At 35.8% G+C, this 14052-nt stretch overlaps 1 protein-coding gene across 1 annotated transcript; it reads right to left on the reverse strand.

Annotated features, from left to right (window-relative positions):
* Window positions 1-1208: 1208 nt before the first annotated feature.
* GPM6A (glycoprotein M6A) lies at window positions 1209-11987 on the reverse strand. Its single transcript, XM_010138756.1, has 4 exons — window positions 11829-11987; window positions 9670-9746; window positions 8300-8365; window positions 1209-3433 (listed from the first exon to the last, which is right to left on the reverse strand). Exons 1-4 carry the CDS (start codon window positions 11974-11976, stop codon window positions 3281-3283), a joined length of 444 nt encoding a protein of 147 aa, XP_010137058.1. The 5' UTR covers window positions 11977-11987; the 3' UTR covers window positions 1209-3280.
* Between the last annotated feature and the right edge of the window lie 2065 nt (window positions 11988-14052).

The raw sequence follows: 14052 nt of genomic DNA on the forward strand, positions 1-14052 counted from the left end.
TGATTGATCTACAATTGGTTTTCTTGTGTCTGAAAAGCACAATAGTCACAGGTTTAGAGTAAGTACAAAAGACACCACGGAAATTCAGATCCATGCAACCTGCCTCAGGAAGAATCAGCTTAGGCTGTCAACAAACAGAAAAGAGCCTGGAATAAACCAAATACGCACAGACTTTGAAGTGAATCAGTTATGACTGATGTGCTGTGCTGTGGAAAGCTCCTCTACTCCTTTGGCTTGTGCTACTGATGAAAAATTGTTTGCCATTATGCCATCAAAAGCTCACAAAGAGCTATACATCAGCTAGTAAATTGAGAAACAAACACACTGCGGAGCTGAATTTAATTAGTTTTCCTTAGTGTTTTTATGTTAATTGGCACAGCTATAGATGTCTTCTTTTAACCATTTAAATTACTTTACATGCACGTAAGTAACGCGGCGTTGTTATCAAGGTTTTAAAGTACTAGCTACTGTAACATCCGGGTATCAGTACCCTCAGCAACACTCAAACTCATGTCAGAGCAGCTTCTGTTTGAGCTGTTCCAAATACTGAGGTAATACAAATCTTGCCCAGTTGTTCTCTTGACCAATATGTTAAAAATAATACCAGTATGGCTTGTGCTACCTGGCTCTTCCTAGACTATGAAACTCTGTTCTTAGAAATTTCATAATTTCTAATGCTAAATGCTGATTAGGAGACATAATTTGAAGCAATCTGAGCATGGGCAACAACTGGGAGTTTTAATTCAGTGGAATAAACTACTCAAAACTGAGGCACAATGTCTGACCATGGAAAGGCTGCACACTACTTTTGTCTAGGTGCAATTTGTAAAGGTATTGGCCAGAGGGAACTGAGTTATGGAAGGGGATAAGAATATAACACTTTAGAGTTTGGAATAGTTTTTTAAAATTATTTATCACAATAAGATTTTTTTTGTCACAAATTTGACAAAGACATATTCTCTAATTAATATACCACCTCCAGATTATTATTTTTAAAATTTTACTCTTTGTTCTCATAATTTCTGCTAAAGCAACTACCTTCTTGAACATATAAAAGTATGTTGTACAAAAAATGCACAATATTGAGAAGAGTCCTCCAATAGCAAGGATAGTAGAAGAAGGAACAAGCTTCTTCCATTTCTGGATGCAGTGATTTGTTCAGTATAGACCAAGGAATAACTACTTGACACGGACGATTAATAAGTACACAAAGTACACAAGTGTGTTTATTACATTTTTGCAAGCACTTTGTTCTACATTTCAAAAACGCCACCATCAAGCTGTTGGCACATTTATGTACAAAACAGATTAATTGTAATGCCTGCTACAAAGCATTCTTTGTGAAAATACAAACTCTAATACCAGAGAAGAGCCAAAAGCATTAACATCATTACATGAGTTTAAAAGACATAGTTTTAAAAATCAGCACAAACGTTTTAAGACACAAAACTGAAACACTACCATATAGAATCCAAAAGAGGTTCCTAATACTGTTTGCAGAACTGTAATACTGGTACTGCACATTATCAGAAAACTGTTGACCCCATAGGACAGCCTAAGTGTAAAAAAAAAATCAAAACCCCAAATCAAAAACACAACCAAAAAAACCCCCAAAACAAGCAAAACAAAAAAATAAGGAAAAAGAAATCAATCAACTAATACTACTTAATGCATTATCATGCCACAAGTAACTATAGTATTACCCTCTACTTACTACAAGAATTGTTAAAAGTTACTGATGATGCATTACTAGTAATAGTACAAAGAAGAGTTTTACTCAGTAAGTTTTATTAGAAATGCACTTACACTGAGAGAGAATTCACAATGGTTCAATAAGTGCACAAAACTACCTAAGATTTTTAACACTGACAAAATGTCTTGTCAGGCTACATCACTTTAAAAGACACTTTACAGCATTCTTGTAGCATTAGAAATAGGAAAAAAAAATCCACCAAATTTGGTCCAATAATACCGACTTTTCTTAAACAGGGTTTTTTTGTTTTGTTTTTGATAAGGGTAATTCTTTCAAATTAAGATGATCTATCTTTCTGATAACATTTTCCTATCAAAATAAAGGTTCAAATATATTACTACACTTTCAAATAATAATCTCTATAGTGGTCTTTCACCTTACTTTAACATAATACAGGTAAACCAATATGTGTAGGAAAGCTAGAAGCCAAGCTTTGACATTTATGGAAGTCTCCTTTAATATATCTCGTACAGTTCAGACAGGTGCAATCCATTTAAATTTTTAAAGCAGGTAAAAAGACATCTGACTCCTATGGTCACTGTATTTTTGATATATTACTTTCATAAATGTAGCTAAGCAGTAATTTCTTACACCATCACATGAACAGCTCCAATTTAGCATAACCATCATTGAATTAAAGAGAGACCATTCTGTAAAAAACTATGGATAACTATATCACTTAATTAACAATTGTCTATATACCATAACTCTTTAACAGGTAGCCGTGGTATTGAATTCCTTCAAAAGGCAAGTGGCCATGCATTGTTAGCACCACGGTCTGCATGCTCACAATACAAACAGGAATTATCACCCATGGAACTTGGAACAAGAGAATATTCTTTAAAAACATCAATAATAATACAATGTTAACAAAGATAAGAAGCACTTTTTCCCTTTTTTTTCTTTTTTCTTTTTTCTCTTTTTTTTTCTTTTTTTTTACCCACTGTTACAAATTTAGAAATTGCACCTTTGATTGTTTAAAACGTTCTTAGGACCTTCATTCACATTGATCAGGGTCCATCTGGCAAGTTTTCCAAATATAAAGGAAAGCCATTAGAATGTTTTCTCTATATATTGTACGTCATGTACAATGGTCCCTTTGAAGTGTACCTGTAGTTAAAGTAGTTATTGAACTCAAAATAAAAAGTATAAAAAGCTACTTTTTTTTCAAAAACATATAAGAAACAATGCAAAAGGTGTTATGCATAACACATACAAAGTGATTAAAAAAAATCAAACACATATTTGTATTTGACAATAGTTTAGAAACCTTGATCTAGCAGAACTAATTAGCTGAAAAGGATTCAGGAAAGGCTATTTAGGAGCTTTGTGGTAGAAAATGGTCACACAAAGTAAGAACTAATTAAGAAACCAAGTGCTAAACAAAGAAGAATTGTACATGGGTGATATGTAAGTCACCCAAACTATCTTTTGTGAGAAGCACTTTCAATTGTTTTTAAAAGGGTTGGATGGCCTTTAGTTAAACAACAAAGCATTCACATGTTAGAAAGTAAGACATGGTTTCTTTTATGTGTAAGCATTGAGCCTCTCTTTAGAGCGAGTAGAATGAATATCATGAAGCTCTTGTTCCTCCTTTGATTTAATATCCTCATATTTTTGCATTCTGCAAGCATCTTTCACATAGGCCCAGTTGGCAGACAAGACCATGAGATAATGGACCTGTAAGAGAGGTAACACAGATTTAGGAACCAACAGAGCTGGTCAGAATAAAGCAAGTTCATACCTGAAGGACAGAGACTGGTTTTTTCATCAGAAGGAGCAAAGCATTGTTAAGAAGTAGTACAGCAACACAATGTGAAGTTCAAGCTTGAGCTTCGTTAATCCTCAGATTACTCAGCTCACAGCTGTTACTGTTCCTGTGACTAGGAGTTGGCAGCAATGGTTATAAAAAAAAAAAATAAAAGAACTGAAAAATCAACAAATCATCCCTGCTTTACTATTTCAGCTGGTTCTGCAAATCAACATGGAAAAATGTCTTCTGGTTATCTCCTGCAAACTTTTCCCCATTGAATCACCATTTGTTAAAGTAGTCGTTTAAGATAGAAATATGCTGTAGACTCATCTGTAGTCTTATGATTACATCTCTAATACAATTAGACAAAAATTTGCTTTTTCTTTCTTGCTAAAGTTAGCATTATCTTTCCATTTATTCATGACTTCTTCCTTTCATCTACAACTCTAGCTATTTTGTCAAAACCAGCTAATTTGGGAAAAAATTGTCAAACACTGAAAAATATGTTCAGCTTGGCAAAATATATTCACAAATAAATGTGAGGTCTTAAAAGGGCATAGATCTCTCATCATTTGATTTTATAATTTTATTTTGCTGTTTTATTAGTTATACCACAATTTATTTATGTAATTCTTTAAAAAGTATAGAGAGCAAAAAATGTTATTTTTATGATTTTAAAAGACAAATTCTGTATACATCTTGAATGGAGCAGAAACAATGTTCATGTTCCATGTAAATTTTTGAATATATAAAAATATCTTTATTTACTTTTTTAAGAAAACAAAATTAAGATCATTCCTAGTTTTCCATCCAAACCCAATATAAAATATCATCTGAAAAGAAGGGGGAAGCCCCACAGCCTGTGATTATTATACAATTTATTGGTGGTCATTAGAGATTAGACTTGACTCACTTGCTGCCAACACAAATCACTAGATGACCTATGACGACATGCTCTCAAAAATCTTAGTTTATTTATGTTAGCAAATTGGGAGGACACAATGTCTGTGAATACATCTGAGGATTAAACACCAATTAAAGGATATTGGCAATATTGTCAATACAGCAAAGGTTTTTCACAGAGCTCTGAATTAATTTAATCTGAAAATCAGTGAAAGGTATCTTACGAGTAGAAAAATTACGTTCTGCAAACATTTTCCATTTTAAATAGAGGACGTAAAAAACCCTAATTGCCTTTAAGATGGAGCTCAGTAGTTTATAAAAAACACGTGGTATGGCTGCCAGTGACTGAGCTTAACAACCGGTATGTCTAGTCTTCTGAATGGTGGCAATGAAAGGTCAAACAAGTGATAAATTTTAACACAATGACAATACAAGGAATGAAGCTGATGCCTCCAAAGAACTGCTGCCAAAAATACTTTATTCAGAAATCCTCCTTCAGGGGCAGTCATGTGCTACCTACCTCCAGTCCCTTTAGGACTTAGTTTGCTTAGTCTTCACACTTGTGGCCATCCATAGCGTAGCACAAGGTCTACTTCAGTTGCCTGTTAGAGCAATGAACTGCTCTCCTGTTCACTTCAGCTTCCCAAGTCTGGCCCATTCAGGACATCTACAGACTTTGAAAGCTTTCCATTAAGAGGTGGACCTCAAATGTTTTGCCTTCAGTCTGCTGGATCTGCTTGCAAGGAGCCTCTGACCCTCTCAAAACTTGTCTCCTTTTCGCATTAGGACATTGACTGTTGGCTCTGTATTCAGCCACAATATAGAAATATTCAGTAATGGCATTCAACTGGTTTATTCTAGGACTCTCTGGGCGTTTATCCTTCCCCTAGCAGGCTTTCCGATATTTTCTGATGAGAGCATCTCTTAAATTTATGTTAATCAACTGTCTCAGAGGCCACAGATAAATTCCTGAAATCAAAAAGATTCCACCCCTCCCTAAGCCACTGAGAAACTAAACTAGGATTCAATTAGTGGGAAATGGAACAGAGTAATCATACAAGCACCTTGAGATTGTGCAAATTCTCCTGTTCGTATTGCAGATATATGAGTATCTTAGAATCATACTAAATGAACAGAACCAGTTAGTATGTTCTTTCTTTCTTGGAAATGCCAGCTTTGGCTTTTTCCTCAAGAGTTTGGTGGCAACTGTTGCTGATTAGTGCAGTCTAACGTACATTTTTTAATCTGTGCAATTAAGATGAAGGGAATTTTCTGAAACCTTTCAAAGGATCAAATGCTTTTAGTGTCTTTTTTGTCCTGGCGGTTTGCGGCAAGTTTTTACCCAATCAATCCCTATTTGAGGGGAGGAACCATAAAATAGGAAGAAGTGTTAGATAAACTGTCCTATAGAAAAAAGACTACAAAGAGTTGTATTTCTACATCTTTCATAGTATTTCTACACGTCTTTAGGAGTTTCTCAATATCTATAGCATAACACTAGCAGCACAACCTGTGATGATAGTGCTTGTGCTGGAGAGGGTAAAACGTACTGTGCTCCTGTGGGAAACTTTCCAGTTAGAATTTAGCACACAGGAAAAAGAAGCACCTTGTATTTAACTCGGTTGCTTCAAAACCTTTCACCATGAGTAGTCTCTGGATCAGGCATTTCGAGATCAAATGAGAAACATTAATGCCGAATCCCCATTTAACCTAATGAAATGGCTTAAATTTCCTCCACGGTAAAACTCTTGAGAAAAACCAGAAGAAACAGGATGGTAATCCTAATAATTCTGTCATCTCAGACAGTTACAATTGCATCCAATGAAAACACCAGTGCTGGTCCTTGAGAGCAAGTTTTCAATTTAAAAATATAATCCAAACCTTGAATAGATTGTAGACATGAGAATCCTAGAGGTGGGGGTATCTGAGCAGTGTACTCACATCTTCCTGACCTTTTAAAACACATCTGACAGAAAACCTTGCAGCTGAAGAATTTGTGATTAAAATGGGACCATGCAAGCACCTTTCTTATCCTCCTTTGGTAAGAGAGAAATTTAAAACTAATACCTTGCATATTCACTTGGCATTTTTCTTCTGCTAGAAAAATAGACAATGTATTCTAAAGGCATACTGGCCACATTCTGACCTTCATTAATCTTCCATTCCTTGACCACCCCTTAAGAAGATACAGAGCCAAACTTCTGGAATAACTTGAAAACTCCTGGAATGCACATTCACTTTAATTAGGATGACCTTCCTGGAAACAACTACTTTATATAATTGATATAAGTTTAAATACATATCCATGTTTTATAACGACATACGCTTTTAACAGTCCCACCAACCTTTGTTTTGCTGTTTAACACCAAGTTCCTAGATAACACTGTCACACTAAGGAGGCCATCTCTAAGTGGTTGTCTAATTGCATTTCACAATTCCATGACCTGAATATCCTGAGGCCAGGGGGGCCCTGTCAAGCCTTATTCAAATTGAAGCAGGGCAGCTTCCACAGTCTCCCTCGGGATTTTTCAATTATAGGCATATGCAAGACAGCTCAGGGTCTTTCCATACCTATGAAAGATTCCTGCTTACATTCCTTCCTAAGGAGAAAATATGTTTCAAAACCATAGAATTGCATCTGGGCTAGGAAAGGGTTTTGTTTTGTTTTGCTTTTACTTTCAGGACATGTAATTATTTCAGCAGGGCAGAAGTCTAAATAATTTTTTCCTCCACTTACACACATCTAATATCCTGCAGAAGAGCACAATCATACTGGAGAAGGGGGGAAAAGGGGAAAGGGACCTGACCGCTTATACATTTCTCTTGTTCTTCTTTCACAAGAATTGACTCCATCTCTGTCTTAGAGGGCACAACTTCTGTGGGAGTTCAGGCAGAAGAGTACTGCTCATATGACAACCTTTGAGAAGAGAAACTGTATGTTGTAACACAGGTTTGCTGTAGTGGTTTGGGGAAAACATCAGAGGTAGGATGCTTACTATCTTTAGCTGTCTCTGCTGTATTGGCAGGATATCATATTGTACTGAAAAAAATGGCAAGGAAGAAAAACAAAAAAAAATTCACTAAAGCAACAGGAATATTAGTTTCATTGAATATTCTCTGATTGCCCCTTTTTATAAAATAATTCTAAGGAAAAACAAAAATTTTATGGCCTTACAATTTAATGAAAAATTGCTAGTGGTAGTAGTAATAGTAATCACTATCATTAATGCTTTTCTTATGGAATGCATCAGTACAAGTAACAGTAATTTTTCATTTTCCATTCCAGAACTACATGGTACAGAATCTTCATTCTAAAAATATTTTTACATTTAAGCAGACACAGCCCACAAAAAGACAGAAGAGCAGGGCACTAGCTCGTACCCTTTTTTTGTCAGTGGACCACACTCATTGGCAAAATGCCATCAAAGTAGTCTTCATTACAAGAAAAAGCAAAAATTATTCCTGACAGAAAACCTGATGTATTCACTTATACACATAGAACTGACAAAAATTCTGCTCCTAAAATAGCAGCACCGTGAGCCTGTGAATACCCAGAAAGGCATAGATCATAACAGTATATTATTATGGTCATGAGACAGACACATGAGCTCAGACACTTGTCTGAGCACAGCAAGAGAACAGAAAAAATTCTTACCATGTACTTAAAGGTGGGTTGGGTTTTTTTTTCAAAAAAAGTAATCATGACATTCTACGTCAAAGAGAATCCATCAATATATTTTTTAGAAAAGGTAGGAGAGAGTATTGAGTTACCAAGTTACATTTTAGTAAAGCATTGAGTGATAGTATGGAAATTGGATAACTGATACTAACAGCCAGAATGCACCAGCAATTCATATGACAGCAGAAGTACAGAGTGTTGGGTAGCTTACCATAGCAATGACTGCTGCTCCAGCTCCAGCAAGTGCCACGATGAATAAGTGGAATGTCATGTTTAGCTGCAAAGGGGGACAAAGAAAGGGACCATCATGGTGATACACTAAACAGAAACTGAATGAAATATCACAACAACTAAAATAAACTATTACCTTCCTGGTGCCACCCTTTTACAAAAGTTTACTAATATTTTTTCCAAAAGTCTGATACCACTACGTGACATTGTGCTTGTGCTTGTTTTATTACAATACCCGTATCAGGGATAAAGCATAATTCCATTCAAATCATAAAATATCAGTATAAACAGTCCTGTACTTTTTTGGGGGAGGGGTTGGGGGTTTGTGTTGTTTTTTGTTTATTTTTTTTTTTTTTAGTTACAGTGCTATCTTATCAGCTCTACAAACATTTGTGATGGTTTCTCTAGTGGCACAGACAGCCTAAGAAAACCCCATTTCCCTTCATCAGCTGTAGCTTTCCATCCTCATATACTGATTTACTTCCTTCCCAACTTCGCCAATAAAATTTTTTCGTAGTTATATAATATAAACCGGTCACATAAATAAGCCAAATAAACCAGCTTCCTCACCCCGTTCGAACCAAATGGCTACATCTGGTTATAATTTCAGTGATCTGTTTTACACAGCAGCCGCTGAGAGCTGACTGCACAGCAAGGGTTTCGTTCTCTCGGCTGGTTTTGATATGAAGGCAGATTTTCTACCTTCACTAGAAGATTTATTCAAACATGGTAAGACCCAGCTAAACCTCTAGCAAAGCAACCTCTGTCTTCAGAGGGATCAAGATTTCAACCTCTCTTTTCGGTTTAGACACATGTAATTTTATTTGTCCTGTCTTCATTCCTGATCATTTAAAAATAAAACCAGAAACCTCAGCTGCTCTGAAATAGGTCACCTTTGCCTAAGAGAAAAAGTAGGAAGAAAAACATACTTGGAGTTATTATCCTAAAATAGTGCAAGATTTGGTCAAATCCATTTGAAATCTTTACTCTCCTGTCACAACAGTAATCATAAGATCTTCAAATACTGATTCATTATATAGATCAATTCATTGTGCAGCAGGTGTCTTGACTTTCAAAAACATCTCAGTAAAAATATACATGAAAATGGAATTCTTAAAAAAAAATACAAGTGTATTTAGAAAACATATGGTTGCAAAAATTTCACTGACTAGATTTGGTCCATGGTAAAAGATTAGGAAAAATATTTGCTGACTGTATTTTCCACCGGGATTTTATTTCATCACCATAGCTAGAATTAGAACATTAAGAGTGAGAAGAAACCACACATCATTTACTTCCTACTATAACATACAGTACAGATTTGCCAAAAATATTACCACATTTATTCACCTCATTAGAGTCACACATCTTGGTGAAACTTTCTGATGTGGTGCAGACCTTCTTCTCCTCTCCAATAGTTACAATACCTGGAGTATTGAGAATAAATATTCATAGTATTTAGAATTCCTAGTACATTGCAGATTACTTCACCTGAACCAGAAAAGACAAGAAATACAAATACTTGGCTGCTTTGTAGAACTTTTACTTAACAACAAAACCAGTTTTTTGTTGATAAGAGGCCTTGAGCACCTCTCCTGCGAAGCTGAGGAAGTTGAGTTTGTTCGGCCTGGAGAAGAGAAGGCTGCAGGGGAGACCTTATAGCAGCCTTACAGTACTTAAAAGGGGGTCTACAGGAAATATGGGGAGGGACTATTTACCAGGGCATGCAGTGATAGGACAAGGGGTAACAGTTTCAAATTGAAAGAGAGTAGATTATATTAAATATTAGGAAGAAAGTCTTTATCGTAAGGGTGGTGAGGCACTGGAACAGGTTGCCCAGAGAACTTGTGGATGCGGCTGCCCCCTCCCTGGAAGTGTTCAAGGCCAGGTTGGATGGGGCTTTGAGCAACTTTGTCTAGTGGAAGGTGACACTGCCCATGGCAAGGATGTTGAAACTAGGTGATCCTTAAGGTCCCTTCCAACCCAAACCATTCTATGATTCTCTGATAATTTCAGCCATCATAAAGATAACACATCATCTATTTTGTAAAAGCCCTAGTAAGAAATTCGCAGGTAATAATTTTTCAGTCATTTTTGAAAATATCTTCATTCCGGATCAGCACAATAATCAAAACACCAGAAAATTATTTGCAGCCAGTATATACACATACTATGTTGTCCATAACCAGCCTCTACTCTCACGTCGGTCTGGTACAAAGCTTCTTTCACAAGTTACACAAAAAATCTACTTTATTGCAATAATATTTTCTCTATCAGCAAGAATAACTATAATCTGCTACCTTGTTTCCTTTAGCTACTGTCCAGACACTAAATCAAAGTCTAGCTTGAAGAAAACTGCTATAACTCTGTTATCACGAAAAATGGTACTGCTCGTTCCTATTAGTAATCATCTGTTTTTACCGCATTTACAGGAAACAGGTATGTTCACAGAATATCTGTTTTATATGTTAGTGTTCTGTGCGTGTTTTCAACAGAATTAATAATAAGAAATAGACATGACTACTAGCAAATATAAGGTCATAGAAAGATGATTTAAAAGTCTTGATGACATTTGTGTATATAATTGCTTTCCCAACTCACCTGTCATGCTGAGGGTGGTGGGCGAAATCAATAAAGTAAAAAAAAAAAAGTTTTGTTTTGTTTTGTTTTTTACTCCTTGTGAAAACAATAATGTGAAAGACTTTGTTTCAGGTTTAAGTGAAATGTTTACTATGTACAAAACTCTTTCATTCCCAAATATAGCAGCATTTTTTATTTCTCAAAATAACAATTAAGAAAATATATTGTGATGTTATACCAAGGCGACAAAAGAAAGACTCAAGGAACTACCCAAAGCTCTGTGGACTAAGAAACCATCAAAGCCAGAACATCTAGATTCAAATCAGTATTGTGGCAGAAAGGAATTGAATTATCATCACCAATAAAAGAATTCTCAAACTTTTTAGGATTCCAAACACCCCTCAAAACACGTTTGTCTATATCCCTACTTTCTTCTAACCTCCACAGTTGAGGCTTTAGCCTTGCTCTTTCTCCACCAGCCTCTCAGAGTGCTACTATTTGTATTGTTGTTCTTCATCGACATTTTTGCTAGCAGTGAATTTGTCCCGTTCCACTGCACCTTTGCAGAGACAGAGGATAACCTAGGATCTCACATCTCCAGATCAGCATCCTACCACAAGATTAGAGTCATTCTCCAGCTACATGCCTAATTAAGCATTTTAGACAAGTTCCAGCAATTCCAAAAGAAGAGGCTAAGCAGAAGCCCCAAACCAAATTTTCAATACTCCAGGAAGATGGACAACGGTGATTCAATTTTGTCAGACTTGGAAATGCAGTGCATCTCTAATAAACTGCCTCGACTGGCGGGTAAAAGGATAGAAAGTGATGCTTAACAATTGTTTCAGAAACACTGAAATGGTTCATTTCAGATACATAGAAGCAAAGCAACATGACGGTCCCTTCTGTGAAATCTTGCTGTATTTACATACCATACTGGCGAAGATCTAAGCAGAGATTAGCTCCATCCACTATGGTGGCATTTCGGCAAATGGTCCACAGATTGAAGTACATGTAAACAGGCAGCGAAGTGAAAGCTGTAACGCCAAGCCAGGCCAACATAAAGATGTAAGTCAGCATAATAAACTGCAGTAAAAGAGGGAAAAACAAACACAGTGGTAAGTCAGAACTTAACTGATACTCCATTGCAAAAAAGGAACACAGAGAAGTTAGAAACACATTTCTGACTAGTTTTGTTTGTTTCTGTCCTTATCTAAATTATGAGTTTGGTCTGATAAACAACTCATGATCTGGTCAAAGTGAGTGGCAGAGCACTACCACGATGTTTCTGAAGAACAACTAGTTGCGCTTCTGGAAGTGCAAGCTTACTCACATTCCTGTCACTCTTGGCCCTATGATTGATGCAAAGCACCACATCTGATGTACAGACAGCTCCATGCTTTGCAACGAATGGCTTTCCTTCTCTTCAACCCTATAGGTAAGCCAAGAGGCCACATGGCTGTTTTTATCACTGTCAATCATGAAGTAAAAAAATGAGTGAGATACTATAGGTTTTCCTTGCTTTTTTAAAATCTGGGTCTTAATAAAAACGAGTAGCTGCCACCTCACTGTATCTCACTGGAAAATCCCTTTTGCATTGAACCATTGAGATGATGTATTTGTCATTTTGTTACTGCATTTATTCATATTTGGGGTCTACACACAAAGGAATTTGTCATTCAGAACAAACTAGGGTGTTTACCTCTGTTAATGAGAAACACATTAAATTACATGTTTTGCAACATGTGTTCTCTAAAGGCTACACAATTTCTTTTTTTTTAGCCTTGAGCCTCAAGAGTTTAGCATCTGCTTGTAGGAGGCATTGAACTCTACTTGCTGTTGGGTTTGGTAGCTATGCTGGCACAGCCAGCTTCTGAAAATACATACGCATGCCGCAGCACTGCTCTGTTAAACCTGAGACGGCCAGCAGACTCACTCATCAATAACAAATTACCTTCCATTTTATGCTGTGGAAAGGATATGAAGACACTGCATGGTTAAATGGGAGATAAGTCAGCCTCTAAATGTTGAATTCAAATACCCCAAGATCTGACAGCTTCAGAAATGCTGATGAAACTGAACACATCACTGAAACAAAAGAAAAACCAGCGCACCAACATTTTCCTAGCTGCTTACCACGGAAAAACATTGACTCTGAGAATAAGAAATAAGAGTTATTTTTGAAAGCTGAATTAGCTGGTTCACAATCTGCTTAAAATTAAAGAGTAAGTAAAGGGAAAATGGCAGACATTTTCTTGTTCATTTTTAATGTAAGATCTCTTACATCAGGTGATACAGGAAAAGGCCTAATATAAATACAGCTTTTAGTTATGGAAATCAAACAAGATCAGGCTCAAAATGGTTGTGTAAATGGTAGTAAAAATTGTTAGAGGATAGCTTGCCCATGGACCTGATCGGGAAAAGCAATCCAAAGCACCAGAAGGTTTGAATTTTAGGTGAGGTAGTTTTATTACTTTGAAGTTATGTGATGGGCATTCTCAAGCAATATTAAAGAGACCTTAATTTGATTTACTTTAACTCACTTCCAAAGAATATTAAATAAAAGCCATTTTAATTCAGAGGAAGTGTATTTACATGGGGATTTAATGTAGTTTAATTTATCCAGTCTAGAATTCAATTCAGATTAATTTTCCTGATTGTCCCTAGGTAGGTGAGCTTTTCAGCAGCAGTTTGAGAAGCTGGAGAATTTATAGCACTAAAAATAATTATCAGAAGGATGCAGGAAAGTAAAGGATAAAGTAGTACAGAAAATAGAAATATTCTGTCTAATACTTTGGGTATCCGCTTTCTATTCTTTTGTTCAATGAGTACTCAGGACTTCAGCTTTCCCTGCCAGTTTCTAAGTCATGAACCATCAACATAAAACTTTAAGTTTAAAAAGGAACCTGATGTGTCTAGGTTTATTTAAAGATTTTTGCAAATGTGTTCATGCAAATAATGGTTGCCTTTCTCTTTAGCTTTTTCCAAAACCACACTTACTAAAAAAACAACTGATAGAATAGAGAAAGTGATAGAATGTCTATTCATTATTTTCAAGTATTTAAAAAGTATATTTATTATAAATTACAGTAAATATAATATTTTTCTATACATATTATCCATATATACGTATATATACATTTATATACATATTAT

Source organism: Buceros rhinoceros, unplaced genomic scaffold (genome assembly GCF_000710305.1).
Source record: "Buceros rhinoceros silvestris isolate BGI_N320 unplaced genomic scaffold, ASM71030v1 scaffold2586, whole genome shotgun sequence".
NCBI classification, from domain to species: domain Eukaryota; kingdom Metazoa; phylum Chordata; class Aves; order Bucerotiformes; family Bucerotidae; genus Buceros; species Buceros rhinoceros.

Coding starts and splice junctions, on each gene's coding strand:
- GPM6A (XM_010138756.1), bottom strand. CDS start 11,976: ATGCTGACTTACATCTTTATGTTGGCCTGGCTTGGCGTTACAGCTTTC. Junction 9,747..11,828: donor CTTAGATCTTCGCCAGTATG/GTATGTAAATAC, acceptor TCAATACTCCAG/GTATTGTAACTATTGGAGAG. Junction 8,366..9,669: donor AGATGTGTGACTCTAATGAG/GTGAATAAATGT, acceptor CCCCCTTTGCAG/CTAAACATGACATTCCACTT.